Source organism: Oncorhynchus masou, chromosome 29 (assembly GCF_036934945.1).
Source record: "Oncorhynchus masou masou isolate Uvic2021 chromosome 29, UVic_Omas_1.1, whole genome shotgun sequence".
Taxonomy (NCBI): domain Eukaryota; kingdom Metazoa; phylum Chordata; class Actinopteri; order Salmoniformes; family Salmonidae; genus Oncorhynchus; species Oncorhynchus masou.
The window spans coordinates 15,386,386-15,402,323 of NC_088240.1; the positions used below are offsets into that span (position 1 = coordinate 15,386,386).

Sequence of the window (15,938 nt, forward strand, 5' to 3'; positions counted from 1 at the left end):
TAGTCAGGATCGAGGGAAAGATGAACTGAGCAAAGTACAGAGAGATCTTGGATGAAAACCTGCTCCAGATTGGTCAGGACCTCAGACTGGGGCAATGGTTCACTTTCCAACAGGACAACGACCCTCAGCACACAGCCAAGACAACGCAGGAGTGGCTTCGGGACAAGTGTCTGAATGTCCTTGAGTGGCTCATCTAGAGCTCAGACTTGAACCCGATCTAATATATCCGGAGAGACCTGAAAATAGCTGTGCAGCGATGCTCCCTGTCCAACCTGACAGAGCTTGAGAGGATCTGCAGAGAAGAATGGAAAAAACTCTTCAAATACAGGTGTGCCAAGCTTCTAGCGTCGTACCCAAGAAGACTCGAGGTTGTTATCGCTGCCAAAGGTTCTTCAACAAAGTACTGAGTAAAGGGTCTGAATACTTGTGTAAATATTTCCGGTTCTAAGTTTTTGTAAATTTCCTAACATTTCTATAAACCTGTTTTTGCTTTGTCATTATGGGGTATTGTGTGTAGATTGACGAGGGGGGAAAAAAATCTGGGAAAAAATGAAGATGTCTGAATACTTTCCAAATGCACTGTATTTATATAGTGTATATTCTTTGAAACACAGTCACTGAACCGTACCGTTCAAGGCCGGGGCGATGGTTGTGGTCTTTTGTTTGGAGGGCTTCGTCGTAACCAGAGGGAAGGACTTCAAGATGGATGCCTTGTCTCCCTGCTTCAGGTCTATAGGCTTATCTGAGGACATGGGGTAGAAAACACAGCTCAGTCATATTAGCTACAGATACAGTTGTGATCATCTGCTACCCAGCCAGGTGTATCTCTAAGAGGTTTTCCTGCCGAAGGAAAATATATTAAATATGTGTGTTGCATAATTGTGTTGGTGTTATGTAAGAGAAGTGAGTCAGAACAACACACACATACTGCACACATACATACTGGCAGGTGCGCACTCATCACAGGCACTCACACACAGTTGTTATGTTTAAAGCTGTGTGTGTATTCTTCAGGGAAGTGGTTTAAAGCTGTGTGTGTATTCTTCAGAGAAGTGGTTTAAAGCTGTGTGCGTATTCTTCAGAGAAGTGGTTTAAAGCTGTGTGTGTATTATTCAGAGAAGTGGTTTAAAGCTGTGTGTGTATTCTTCAGAGAAGTGGTTTAAAGCTGTGTGTGTATTCTTCAGAGAAGTGGTTTAGAGCTGTGTGTGTATTCTTCAGAGAAGTGGTTTAAAGCTGTGTGTGTATTCTTCAGAGAAGTGGTTTAAAGCTGTGTGTGTATTCTTCAGAGAAGTGGTTTAGAGCTGTGTGTGTATTCTTCAGAGAAGTGGTTTAGAGCTGTGTGTGTATTCTTCAGAGAAGTGGTTTAAAGCTGTGTGTGTATTCTTCAGAGAATTGCAAGGCGCTTTAGAACTTTACTGAGGGAAGGAAGAACCATCAAAATACGACAAAATTAAGATGCAAAACTTGTGAAGTGTTGCTTTAAAAGAAGTCAAAGTATTCAGCAGCCAAAACAGTGGTCAGTTCAGTCCCTCACCCTTGTTCCCTGTTTTCCCCACCAGGTTGGGCCTCTTGTTGACAGGAAGAGAGGGACGCAGGACTGCAGAGGAGCCTGGGAAATAGAGGCCATAGCAGGGTTAGGAACTACATATTTGGAGGCCGCTGGAGTGCACTGTTGAGAGGCCTATTAACTCATAACTGAGGATGAATATTGTGCTTTTGAAAAAACAGTGGAATACTTTTCAAGAGGGATGAAGAAGAGAGAATCCGCAGTGTCAACTGAACCACTGGAGAGGAGATGGTGATGGACAGAAGCATTGCCATACAAACAGGCCCAACAGATTGGACTTGGATGGATTGGATGTTGAGAATTCCTACTACATTGCACAGCCAAAGGCTATGAGTAACAGCACATACACTCTTAATAACCTTCAACTATAAACCTAGCCGTCACATAAAAAACACAAGAGCAGCAGTCAGAAGAAACCTAAAAACCACACGAGGATTCAAAGAAATTGTCAGCAAGACCGAGGCATAGATTCAATAAGATCAAGCATTTACCAGTGATAGCCGACACATACGGAATGTTTTCAGACCCCTTGACCTTTTCCACATTTAGTTAGGTTACAGCCTTATTCAAAAAGGTATTAAATAGTGTTTTCCCACATCAATCGACACACAATACCCCATAATGAAAAAGCAAAAACAGGATTTTAGAAATGTTTGCTAATAGAAAAAAATGAAATATCTCATTTACATAAGTATTCAGACGCTTTACTCAGTACTTTGTTGAAGCACCTTTGGCAGCGATTACAGCCTTGAGTCTTCTTGGGTATGACGCTACAAGCTTGGCACACCTGTATTTAGGAAGTTTCCCCATTCTTCTCTGCAGATCCTCTCAAGCTCTGTCAGGTTGGATGGGGAGGTTCGCTGCACAGCTATTTTCAGGTCTCACCAGAGATGTTTGATCGGGTTCAGGTCCGGGCTCTGGCTGGGCCACTCAAGGACATTCCGAGACCTGTCCTGAAACCACTCCTGCGTTGTCTTGGCTGTGTGCTCATGGTCATTGTCCTGTTGGAAAGTGAACCTTCACCCCTTTCTGAAGTCCTGAGTGCTCTGGATCAGGTTTTCATCAAGGATCTCTCTGTACTTTGCTCAGTTCATCTTTGCCTCGATCCTGACTAGTCTCCCAGTCCCTACCATTGAAAAACATCCCCACAGCATGATGGTGCCAACACCATGCTTCACCGTAAGGATGGTGCTAGGTATCCTCTAGAAGTGACGCTTGGCATTCAGGCCAAAGAGTTCAATCTTGGTTTCAACAGACCAGAAAATCTTGTTTCTCATGATCTGAGAGTCTTTAGGTGCCTTTTGACAAACTCCAAGTGGGCTGTCATGTGCCTTTTACCGAGGAGTGGCTTCAGTCTGGCCACTCTACCATAAAGACCAGATTGGTGGAGTGCTACAGAGGTTCTCTGGAGTTCTGTCAGCCTGACCATCGGGTTCTTGGTCAGGAAGAGGACGCAGGACTTTTTAAGATTGATTGAGGCCACTGTGTTCTTGGGGACCTTCAATCTTGCAGAAATGTTTTGGTACCCTTCCCCAGATCTGTGCCTCGACACAATCCTGTCTCGGAGCTCTAAGGACAATTCCTTAAACCTCATGGCTTGGTTTTTGACATTCACTGTCAACTGTCGGACCAAATATAGACAGGTGTGTGCCTTTCCAAATCATGTCCAATCAACTGAATTTACTATAGGTGGAATTAAATAAACTTGTAGAAATGTCTCAAGGATGATCAATGGAAACAGGATGCACCTGAGCTCAATTTTGAGTCTCATAGCAAGTTTTTTTTCATCTCAAGTTTTTGAATACTTGTGTAAATAAGGTGTTTCTGTTTTTAATTTTTTATAAATTTGCACAAATGACAAAAAAAAAAGTTTTTGCTTTGTCATTATTGGGTAGTGTGTGTAGATTGCTGAATAGGTTTAATTATTTAATCTATTTTAGAATAAGGCTGTAATGTAACAAAATGTGTATAAAGTCAAATGGCCAGCATACTTTCTGAAGGCACTGTAGCTGATATTTTGGCGGTGTCGGAGGTGGAACTGCAGCTGTCAAATCAATGAGCAACTGCTCTTGATTATTGCCACAAAGCCACACCGTCCCACTTGCGTTATAATTCAGAAAGTGTAGTCATTTCCTGTAGAAATAATTACGCTCAATTTGAAAATCATTAAACTAAATAATGAGGATTTCTATCAGACTAATCGAGTTGTTGATTACATCTCACATTCCAGTGTCCGAACTATTTAAAAAAAGTCTTAATGAGATTTCTCCTAATGTGACTCCGAGCAACCAATGCCGATGTTGGCTTTAGGGATAATGCCACAGGAGCAGCTTGTGGATTTAACAGCTCTAATGCAGTTCCTCCTCCGACACCGCCAAAACAGCCACTATGTGGATGTCAACTAAAGCAGAGCTGATTGAATAGACCCCTGAGACACCGTAACATTTGATGCATGTTCCTATATCTTTTAGATGAAAAGCAAGAAACCTGGTCTCAATTAATCCTCTGCTACAGCCAAGCCAAAATTCTTCACAATCCCTGTATTGTTCCTATTCCAGAAACTACGAATAGGATCAGACTAAACACAACCCAGGGAATAAGGCGGACGCCAGTTGAAACTCCCGCTAAATGATGTTCTTTTAAAGTCTGTTGGAGCATTAGCAGGCTGTGGACTGATTTTCGGGGCAAAGCTCTGTGATGAAGACTCTGAAGTATCAAACTCAGAACAGGCCACTCAGACTGAAATCAGATCTACGATTAAGCAATCCAGTTCAGGAAATTCTCCCTGAATATCTTTTCTCCTGGCCAAACTGAGAGGGTTGGCAACCCTAGTTCAGGTCTGTTGACTTTGATGTGGCAGGCACTATCTGAGCGCGATTGAGGCAGTTCTTTGAATGCTTGGGAGACTGGTTCATTCTATTCACTGTAGTGTCTATAGCTCTGACCACCCAGTGTGCAGCCCAGGTGGCCCCATGTAACATCAGGCCATTTCCACTTGGCACATTCTTATCTCAAGAGGATGATTAGTGGTTGTGATCTCCTCCAGGGTATCTACTGTTCCTAAGCCCTCCTTATCAGCACTAAACCCCCTCATAAATATTACCCCCCCCCCACCACCACAACACATTCATAAATATTAACTTGGCTTGTGTCGACCCCATGGCCCAGTCGGATCTGTCCCTGCATGCCTGTCACTCTTTCAAGGGTAAATCAGACTGAGCTCCAACCTCAATGGGGCTACGAGGACCAGACAAGGATAAGTAGAACCTGAAGCCAAGCGTGGGAAAGTCTTGGAGAGCCACAGTGTGTGTCGCTTTCAGCCAAAGAAAATGTGGCTGTGCGTAAAACCTTGTGGCTTCTTAAATGCTTTTTTCCCCCAAAAATTAAATCTTCAACTTTTGTTGACTGCTCATTGGGTGATGGGGATCAGCGTTATGGGAACGTAAGGTGTGACATCATGAGGAAGCTCTGTTTATCATCCTGAACCCTGCATCTGTCTATGGGAGAACCAGATTATTCACAACACCCCACAAAACACTCACTGGTCTCTTTGGGTGAAAAACACTTAACCGCTGCATTGTTTTACAACAGCAGTGACACACACACACACACATGCTCCCACACAAATATAAACACACACACACTGTTTTGAAGTGTGAGCTTTACCAGCAGTAGATTGTTGTGTGTGCTGGTTTCTATCAGAATCCTCTGGCAAGACAGTGAAAAACACTGTGCTTTAGGTTTGCCCAGAACAATATTCCCTGAGAAAATATTTTCCACTGATTTACAAAATGACTGTCATGCTTGTTGCAACATACAGTGCAATCGGAAAGCAGTCAGACCTCTCCCCTTTCTCAACATTTTGTGATGTAAAATGTCAAATGTAAAATTGACTAAATCTGTTTTTTTCTCATCAATCTACACACAATACCACCTATTGACGAAGTGGAAAAAGGTTTTAGATATTTTTGCAAATTTCAAAAATAAAGAAAATGAAATACCTTATTTAAATAAGTATTCAAACCCTTTGCTATGAGACTCGAAACTGAACTCTGGTACATTCTGATTCCATTGATCGTCCTTGAAGCCATGAAGTGGAGGTAATTGTCCGTAGAGACAGGATTGTGTCGAGGCACAGATCTGGGGAAGGCTACCAAAACAAAGGAGAACCTTCCAGAAGGACAAACATCTATTCAGCAATCCACCAATCAGACCTTTAAGGTAGAGTGGCCAGACAGAAGCCACTACTCTGTAGAAGGCACGTGACAGCCCGCCCGCACTACTATGTAGAAGGCACCTAAAGGACTCTCAAACCATTAGAAACTAGATTATATGATCTGATGAAATGATGAATGCCAAGCGTCACATCTGGAGGAAACCTGGCACCATCCCTATGGTGAAGCATGGTGGTGGCAGCATCATGCTGTGGGGATGTTTTTCAGCAGCAGGGACTGGGAGACTAGTCAGGATCGAGGGAAAGATGAATAGAGCCAAAGTACAGAGAGATCCTTGATGAAAACCTGGTTCAAAGCACTCAGGACCTCAGACTGGGGTGAAGGTTTACCTTCCAACAGGACAACAACCCTAAGCACACAGCCAAGACAACACAGGAGTGGCTTCGGGACAAGTCTCTGAATGTCCTTGAGTGGCCCAGCCAGACCCTGGACTTGAACCCAGTCGGTACATCTCTGGAGACCTGAAAAAAGCTGTATAACAACAACGCTTCCCAAGAGGATCTGTAGAAAAGAATGGTAGAAGCTCCCCAATTGCAGGTGTCTCAAGCTTGTAGCGTCGTACCCAAGAAGACTCAAGGCTGTAATCGCTGCCAAAGGTGCTTCAACAAAGTACTGAGCAACGGGCCTGAATACTTGTACATGTTATATATTTTTTCTATAAATTTGCAAAAATGTCTAAAAACAAGTTTTTGCTTTGTCATTATGGGGTATTATGTGTAGATTAATGAGGGAAAAATATAATTGAACAATTTTAGAATAAGGCTGTCACGTAACAAAATTCTGAAAAGGCAAAGGGGTCTGAATACTTTCCGAATGCACGAATGCATACTCGAGAAACTCAAGGTCACTATCCACTCTCAAAGCAGAGGGCTCAAAACAATGGAAGGCCTATATAAACTATACAGACCACATTCACAGTTGAACAACATCAAATCAAACATGAGATGTGCAATGTGCAAGACATTGACGTACAGAACACAGATATGAGCACTCCATCCAGTGTGGAATTCACCCTGAGAGACAAATGCTTCAGGAAGTGGATGGGACCATAGTAATATGAGACAGATAAGCCCAAGACCGACAGACACCACTGACAGGCAGACAGACAGACAGACAGACAGACAGACAGACAGACAGACAGACAGACAGACAGACAGACAGACAGACAGACAGACAGACAGACAGACAGACACCACTGACAGACAGACAGACACCACTGACAGACAGACAGACACCACTGACTGACCGTTTAGACACATCATAATTCACAACTACATCAATTATTTAATTTTGCAGTTCATTAGAAACCAAAAAGTGCAAATATTGGAATAATGTTGCTGTGGGGACATTTGAAATGTAATAATATTTCATTGGTATTTCAGATTGGTTTTTGTAGACAGTGTGTTTTGAATTCTGTAGAGCTGCTTCCTGCAAGCCCTTGGGCTCCTTGATGACCTCTGAAACTCTGCCAGTTTCACAGAAACACACACACCGGCTGAGACTGAAGCCAACAACTGGTGAAAGTGAAATGTAGGTGTGGACATCCATGACTGTGGTAATTTTTTGGCTTGAGATGTAACACATTTTCCAGCATATCATGCATTGACGTCAATGGGAAATTTGTGTGAAAATTCGAACCAGATATCAAGTTACTGTAAGTTACTGTAAGATTCAGGACCCCTTTTATGACCTGAACAACAGGTCTAGGATTCTTCTTTAGTCTCAGTCATATTGACAGTCAAAACGTGGACAAACACAGCAGCAGATTCAGTCCCACATCAACAATAACAGGCACAACATGCAAATGGACAGGATGCCCAATAAGAATGGACAGTCACTCGGACAAACAGACAAGCTTGCCAATCTTAGGACAGGGACAAGTTGTTGTGGCTTAAGCGCATGGAGGGCTTGCTGCGGGGAACATAAAACAAAATGGCGTCTCTCGGGAAGATGGGTTAGTGAGTGAGAGACACACTGAGAGGTAACAATCATCTCTGTTTTTTACCCAGTCGGTTTCCGGACCAGACTGCAGGTTTGGGAATAGCAAGACCCTTGTGGTGCTCCCCGTCGGCTGTTGGAGGGAGAAGAGGGCTCATTAAATTAAGCATGTCTGAAAACGGAGAAAACATGCTAAAGACATGCTAGGAACACACGAGAGGACAACAACAACAAGACTAAAAGTGGATAACATAATCTAATCTGAAAACACAGTCTCTTAAAAGTAAATGATCAGATCAGTCTGGTGTTTGGAATGATTTGAAGCCAGTTGGCCTGGGTTCCACAGATGTAGCTCTCTCTCTCTCTCTCTCTCTCTCTCTCTCTCTCTCTCTCTCTTCTCTCTCTCTCTCCAAAAACATTGGTAGAAATTATTAAGCCTACACATTCTTTGACCCACACTGTGGACCAAGACCACATGACACTCATATCGATTTGTGAGAGGAGAGAGAGAGAGCGAGAGCGAGAGAGAGAAAGAGAAGGTGAGACCTGAGCTCGTGGTGAGGACAGAGGGGGGAAGATAAGGAGGAAGAAGAGGAAAACATTGCTCCGTTACCCTCACTCGTGACGGAGGTGAGGGGGGAGGTGATGTTTTTGTTCCTGGGTAGAGAGAGAGGTCTGATGCCGTTAGGGGTGGAGTAGAGAGCTACACGACCACGAGGCAATGTTGTGTTCCTGGCTGCCGTGGCAATGGCAGACCCTATAGGAGAGCGAGGATCGGTGGGGGTCAAAGGTCTCAGGAAGCTGGTACCTATATGATCAGAGAGAGGGGCAGTAGGAGGGGTTAGAGAGAGAGAAGGGGTCCGATCCCATGGAGACAAGGTTCAAAGGTCATTCAGGTGAGATGGTAGGAGCCCTGGATGGAAAAACAAATGAATGAGTGAGTGGATAAATGGATGAATGAAAGATGCAGACGAGGAAAGGGAGAGTGAAGTGAAAAGAATGGATGGAGATACGAAACAAAACTTTGGTTGAACTGCCCTTCTTTTCTTTTCCATGAAAGATGGATGATTTAATGCCAGTGAGACCAAACTATCCAGTGCCTGGAATGATCAGGAATGGGGTGAGTGTGGTGTAGTAAGGATGAGATGGATGGGAATGGGTGATGGAGAGATGCAGGGGTATAGGTGTACAGTTTGTTGTAATGGGATGGTAGGAGGGAGAAAGGGTTCAGAGTGCAACACAGACAGCTTCAACCAATAGTAACAGTGTGCGGACTGATGAAAATAGTATTATGGGTAAGCTATGAGGTCATCCAACAATTGACTGATGGAGAGCAGATATGACCAATGAGAGCTTTGGGTTCATGAGGTTGGATGACAACAGAGATGGTGATAGGACAAAATGGTGCCATCGTTACCCCGGGTGTTACTATTTGCCCTCTCAGTGGCGAGGGCGGGTCTTGGCAGAGGTTGTCCCACCTGATATTGGCTGGGAGCTGTGTGAGAGAGAACTTTATTTTTTAACAGAGTATTAGACGTTTGGACTCAATGATCCATTATAAATGTTTCTATTTCTCTGTTACGGCCGAGGTGAGTGGAGAGAGCAGGGTCTTTACCCGTGGGGGTCTGTAGGTTCTGGGTGACCTTAGCAGGCTGTTGGGGCTGGGCCTGAGGCTCTGGCTGGGGTCTGGCCTGTTGGGGCTGGGCCTGAGGCTCTGGCTGGGGTCTGGCCTGTTGGGGTCTGGCCTGTTGGGGCTGGGCCTGAGGTTGGGGTCTGGCCTGTTGGGGCTGGGCCTGAGGTTGGGCCTGAGGTTGGGCCTGAGGCTTGGCCTGAGGCTGGACCTGTTGGGGCTGGGCCTGGGTCTCAGGCTGGGGTCTGGCCTGTTGGGGTCTGGCCTGTTGGGGTCTGACCTGTTGGGGTCTGACCTGTTGGGGCTGGGCCTGAGGTTGGGCCTGAGGTTGGGCCTGAGGCTGGACCTGTTGGGGTCTGGCCTGTTGGGGCTGGGCCTGAGGCTGTGCCTGAGTCTCGGGCTGGGGTCTGGCCTGTTGAGGCTGGGCCTGTTGGGGTCGGGCCTGTTGGGGCTGGGCCTGTTGGGGCTGGGCCTGAGGCTCAGGCTGGGGTCTGGCTTGTTGGGGTCTGGCCTGTTGGGGTTGGGCCAGTTGGGGCTGGGCCTGAGGCTCAGGATTGGGTCTGGCTTCTTGGGGTCTGGCCTGTTGGGGTCTGGTGTTACGATGGGGGTTATGCGCAGGGGCCGTGGGAGAGGCCAGGGGAAGGGTGGGGGAGGGCAGGAGCTGGGGGGCATGGGGAAGGGTGGGGGAGGGTAAGGGGAGGGTGGGGGAGGCTAGGGGGACAGTGGAGGAAGCACGGGGGACGGTTGGGGAGGCACGGGGGATGGTGGGGGAGGCAAGGGGGACGGTGGAGGAAGCACGGGGGATGGTTGGGGAGGCACGGGGGACAGTTGGGGAGGCACAGGGGATGGTGGGGGCGGCACGGGTGATGTCCACGGAGAGAGAGGAGGCAGATTTGATCTGGTCTGCTCGTCCTGGAGTGGGTGAGAGATGAGAGTAGAACATTGAGGCCATAGAAATATGTTTTATAGAACAGTCAGCACACCAAGGACAGGTCTTTGACACTGGAAAAAAATAAATATTTAAATGGCTTAGAAAAACTATAGAATCCATTGACAGATAAAATAAAGAACCATAGAGAATAGATAGCAATGCTCCCTGATAACCAGGCTGACATGGGTTTACAACTTGGGCTGGGGAGAGCTTATCCTGGACCTCAACCAGCACATAACAGATATAAACCTTTACCTGGCATGAGGTTGATACAGAGGGTTGGATTTGAAAGGAGCTGAGCCCATATGGAGCGGTTTGTAGTGTATAGAACATGTTACTACACATAGAAGCAGCTTCCAGGCTGTCAGGACAAGGACAACTGAGTGACTGCTGTCCACAATGCATTTGTCTGTGTTCTTTTGGAGGACTGTGAACCATGAGGTTTTAACAGGGTGAGGGTTGATCACCTAGTGTTAGGATTTTAATGACCATCTCTAATTGATTGTTTAAGCCAATCAGGTACTTTACTTCGACTCCAAGAGGGAGAGAAAAGAGGGAATAGAGAAAGAAAGGGAGATGGAGAGAGAGTGAGTGAGAGAGAGAGAGAGAGAGAGGAGTTGGAGTTGGAATGTTGTAGAGGATAACATGACATTCCAGGGTTTTTGTGTCACTTCTCAATATGCTATTGTAATATTGATGCTACCACAGTTAAGGCCAGGTAGAATGGGCTTTTGAGGGCTGGTTGTGGTGTAGTTATGCAATAAATGTAATGAGTGAGAGAGAGAGAGAGAGAGAGAGAGAGAGAGAGAGAGAGAGAGAGAGAGAGAGAGAGAGATGCCGATTTCAAGTGCTAAATGGAAAGAGGTAACTCTTACATTTTCGACATGCTAACTGGTTGTAGTTATACATGTACCACGTTCAACAAATCAGCAAGTGAGAAATGTCAGTGTTCCCTAGTTCCGACCAGCATATGAACACTGCAATAGAGAGAGCAATGACATGGTGCACATATCTGCACATGTGTGACGTAGTAGGACATTTTCTGGGACAACTTTTGGCTCATGAGTGCTATTTTCATAACTGCTGTCTAAAATATATACAAAAGTACTTCAGGGATGATGTTGAGAGTATAGTGTCCTTTTTTGGATGTTTTACTAACACTTGTTCAAGAGGGATAACAGAAATGATAGAATGATGTGAATAAAGAAAGGATAGAAGGGACATTCAGTCAGATACTGTATGTAGCCTTCCAGGCTGTTTCACAACGGGCCGTGATTGAGAGTCCCATAGGGCGGTGCACAGTTGGCCCAGCATTGTCCGTGGTAGGACTTGGCCGGGGTAGGACTTGGCCGGGGGAGGCCGTCATTGTAAATAAGAATTTATTCTTAGGTGACTTGCCTAGTTAAATTAAAGGTTACATAAAAAAATATTTAAAATATACAAATAAAAAGAGTACCGGGTACACTATGAGAAACAAGGACATGTTATGATAGATCTGTGAGGCTCTGCTTCTGTTGGGTAGAAAGTGGAGTCATTTTGTAGCATGACACATTATCATGCAGATGGGTCTGAACACCGTCTAGACTGTAATATGCTACATTTTCATGCAGACTGGTCTGAACACCTTCTAGACTGTAATATGCTACATTATCATGCAGACTGGTCTGAACACCGTCTAGACTGTAATATGCTACATTATCATGCAGACTGGTCTGAACACCGTCTAGACTGTAATATGCTACATTATCATGCAGACTGGTCTGAACACCGTCTAGACTGTAATATGCTACTTTATCATGCAGACTGGTCTGAACACCTCCTATTCTGTAACTTTCTACTTTATCATGCAGACTGGTCTGAACACCGTCTAGACTGTAATATGCTACATTATCATGCAGACTGGTCTGAACACCGTCTAGACTGTAACTTTCTACTTTACCATGCAGACTGGACTGAATAGCTTCTAGACTGTAACTTTCTACTTTACCATGCAGACTGGACTGAATAGCTTCTAGACTGTAACGTTCTACTTTACCATGCAGACTGGACTGAACAGCTTCTAGACTGTAACTTTCTACTTTACCATGCAGACAGGACTGAACAGCTTCTAGACTGTAACTTTCAACTTTACCATGCAGACTGGTCTGAACACCTTCTAGACTGTAACTTTCTACTTTACCATGCAGACAGGACTGAACAGCTTCTAGACTGTAACTTTCTACTTTACCATGTAGACTGGACTGAACAGCTTCTAGACTGTAACTTTCTACTTTACCATGTAGACTGGTCTGAACACCTTCTAGACTGTAACTTGCTCCTACTGTGTATCATGCAAACTGGACTGAACACCTTCTAGACCAGTGGTATTCAAACGTTTTCAGCTGGGACCCCATTTCCTGCAGAATTTCTGGGGATCCCATTTTTTTCCAAATAATTTCTTGCGACCCCATCCCAACTTAAATCTAATGAGTTGGGCTCAGCAGGGGTTGCAACCCGACTTTGAATTCCACTGTTCTAGACTGTAATATACTACTTTATCATGCAGACTGGACTGAACACCTTCTAGACTGTAATATACTACTTTATCATGCAGACTGGACTGAACACCTTCTAGACTGTAATATACTACTTTACCATGCAGACTGGACTGAACACCTTCTAGACTGTAATATACTACTTTATCATGCAGACTGGTCTGAACACCTTCTAGACTGTAACTTTCTACTTTACCATGCAGACTGGTCTGAACACCTTCTAGACTGTAACTTTCTACTTTATCATGCAGACTGGTCTGAACACCTTCTAGACTGTAACTTTCTACTTTATCATGCAGACTGGTCTGAACACCTTCTAGACTGTAACTTTCTACTTTACCATGCAGACTGGTCTGAACACCTTCTAGACTGTAACTTTCTACTTTACCATGCAGACTGGTCTGAACACCTTCTAGACTGTAACTTTCTACTTTACCATGCAGACTGGTCTGAACACCTTCAACGCTGGCTGAAAGCAAAGCAGCATGGGTTAAAATAATGATTCTAAATGAACAGTTTTAAAAGTATTGAAATCAACAGATTAATGAATGTGGGTTACATATGGTGCAAGATGCTGATGAATGTTTGGACAGACATCAACGAAATGAGACAAAGATTGAGGAAGAGAGAGAAAGACGAGTGATTTGTTTGTGGGACGTGACTGATGAGAAACATATTGAGTGAACAAGCAGCGCTTATGCAATACGCTCAAAAGTTCAAGGGTCGTTCCCACCTGGACCAACCAACCACTAGGCTCGGCCATGCTGCCGTGGCAACCTACCTCCGCCTCCATGGGGACCAATTGTCTGAGGCAGTATTAGAACTTTCAGCCATCTTCTCCTGAGATCCGGATGAGGGGCTCTCTACTTCTGTACTTAGTGCATGCCAATCATACTCATGCAGCCAATCATCAAAGAAGATTCCTCTGAAATAGCACCCACCCACCCAGCCTTTCACTGGCTGCAGCCAAGCTGACTGACAGTTAAGCCGTCCTGTCTCGTTCGGGAGTAAAGTGTCTGTTTGTTTACCGGTTGGCTCGTTCTGCCCCAGAGGCATTGTGGGTCTTGGAGTGGACAGGACGTGCTGTCTATTGGTCGAGGTTGGGGCTGAGGAACATAACACACTTTAAGAACAACACAAAGTCTGTGGAGTGAAATGTGATGTCCTACTACGGGATATACACTGTGAAAGGATGTCAACTCTTTCCTGAGGAAAAGAAAGAGAAATGAAAAGTGTAAGATTGAAAAAGACTACAAGGTTAAGAAGGAATAAGGTCAAGAAGAATAAGGTCAAGATGGAATAAGGTCAAGAAGGAAAGATCATAGGACACAGTTGCATGGCTGATTACCGAAGGTGGTCCTTGGAGCCATTGGGGTCCTGAAGAGGGTTCTGCCCTGGCTCCTGTTATGGACAGCTAAACAGAAGGAGGGGACAAACATCAACAGCTATCGTCACTTTGCCAGCCTGGAGTTTCCCAGTGTGGCTGCTGTGAGAAGCAATTACATTCCCAATGTATTGGCTATGTTCATTGTATTACAGTGCAGTATGTATGGGTTCAGTGTATTACAGTGCAGTATGTATGGGTTCAGTGTATTACAGTGTAGTATGTATGGGTTCAGTGTATTACAGTGCAGTATGTATGGGTTCAGTGTATTACAGTGCAGTATGTATGGGTTCATTGTATTACAGTGCAGTATGTATGGGTTCAGTGTATTACAGTGCAGTATGTATGGGTTCAGTGTATTACAGTGCAGTATGTATGGGTTCAGTGTATTGCAGTGCAGTATGTATGGGTTCAGTGTATTACAGTGCAGTATGTATGGACTCAGTGTAATACAGTGCAGTATGTATGGACTCAGTGTAATACAGTGCAGGTTGAATGGGTTCAGTGTATTACAGTGCAGGTTGTATGGGTTCAGTGTATTACAGTGCAGGTTGTATGGGTTCAGTGTATTACAGTGCAGGTAGAATGGGTGCAGTGTATTATAGTGCAGTATGTATGGGTTCAGTGTATTACAGTGCAGTATGTATGGGTTCAGTATATTACAGTGCAGTATGTATGGGTTCAGTGTATTACAGTGCAGTATGTATGGACTCAGTGTAATACAGTGCAGGTTGAATGGTTTCAGTGTATTACAGTGCAGGTTGTATGGGTTCAGTGTATTACAGTGCAGGTTGTATGGGTTCAGTGTATTACAGTGCAGGTTGAATGGGTGCAGTGTATTATAGTGCAGTATGTATGGGTTCAGTGTATTACAGTGCAGGTTGTATGGGTTCAGTGTATTACAGTGCAGGTTGTATGGGTTCAGTGTAATACAGTGAAGTATGTATGGGCTCAGTGTAATACAGTGCAGGTTGAATGGGTGCAGTGTATTATAGTGCAGTATGTATGGGTTCAGTGTATTACAGTGCAGGTTGTATTTGTTCAGTGTATTACAGTGCAGGTTGTATGGGTTCAGTGTAATACAGTGCAGGTTATATGGACTCAGTGTAATACAGTGCAGAATGTATGGGTTCAGTGTAATACAGTGAAGTATGTATGGTTCAGTGTATTATAGGGCAGTATGTATGGGTTCAGTGTATTACAGTGCAGGTTATATGGACTCAGTGTAATATAGTGCAGAATGTATGGGCTCAGTGTATTACAGTGCAGTGTGTATGGGCTCAGTGTATTACAGTGCAGTATGTATGGGTTCAGTGTATTACAGCACAAGTTTTATGGCCTGAGTTAAAACACAGTTGGCCTATTTCACAAAGATTATAAAAAAATAATTGACAGCCCTAACAAGCATGTATCTTGCTGATCACATTGTCATAACCATCATAGGTGACATGTGTGTACAGTAGACATGTACACAGTGGCTGCCATCTTCTCTGGTCACCTGTAATAAACCCTGTGGTTATCAGAAGGAAGATTAGGAGACTATAACATTGACTTAATGATGATGAGGTCCTGTCTGCAGTCCTAATTCTTCCAGATCTGGCTCCTCAGAACAGGGTTCAGTGAGGAGTGCTGGAACAGACGTTTTGGAAGGGATGGTGATAAATCATCATGTCCAGTGAAGTCTTTGCCGCAGTGTAAAACCAGGGTTTGACCAAACCA

General features: G+C 44.6%; 1 protein-coding gene across 1 annotated transcript in view; it reads right to left on the reverse strand.

Moving 5' to 3' along the window:
• Nucleotides 1–15,938, reverse strand: part of LOC135519473 (target of Nesh-SH3-like) — a 51,410-nt gene that overhangs the window by 19,003 nt on the left and 16,469 nt on the right. The window contains 8 exon segments of the mRNA XM_064944706.1: nt 629–742; nt 1,535–1,609; nt 7,808–7,873; nt 8,354–8,548; nt 9,158–9,235; nt 9,356–10,282; nt 13,864–13,941; nt 14,184–14,249. Of these exon segments, the coding sequence (XP_064800778.1) occupies nt 629–742; nt 1,535–1,609; nt 7,808–7,873; nt 8,354–8,548; nt 9,158–9,235; nt 9,356–10,282; nt 13,864–13,941; nt 14,184–14,249 (1,599 nt within the window).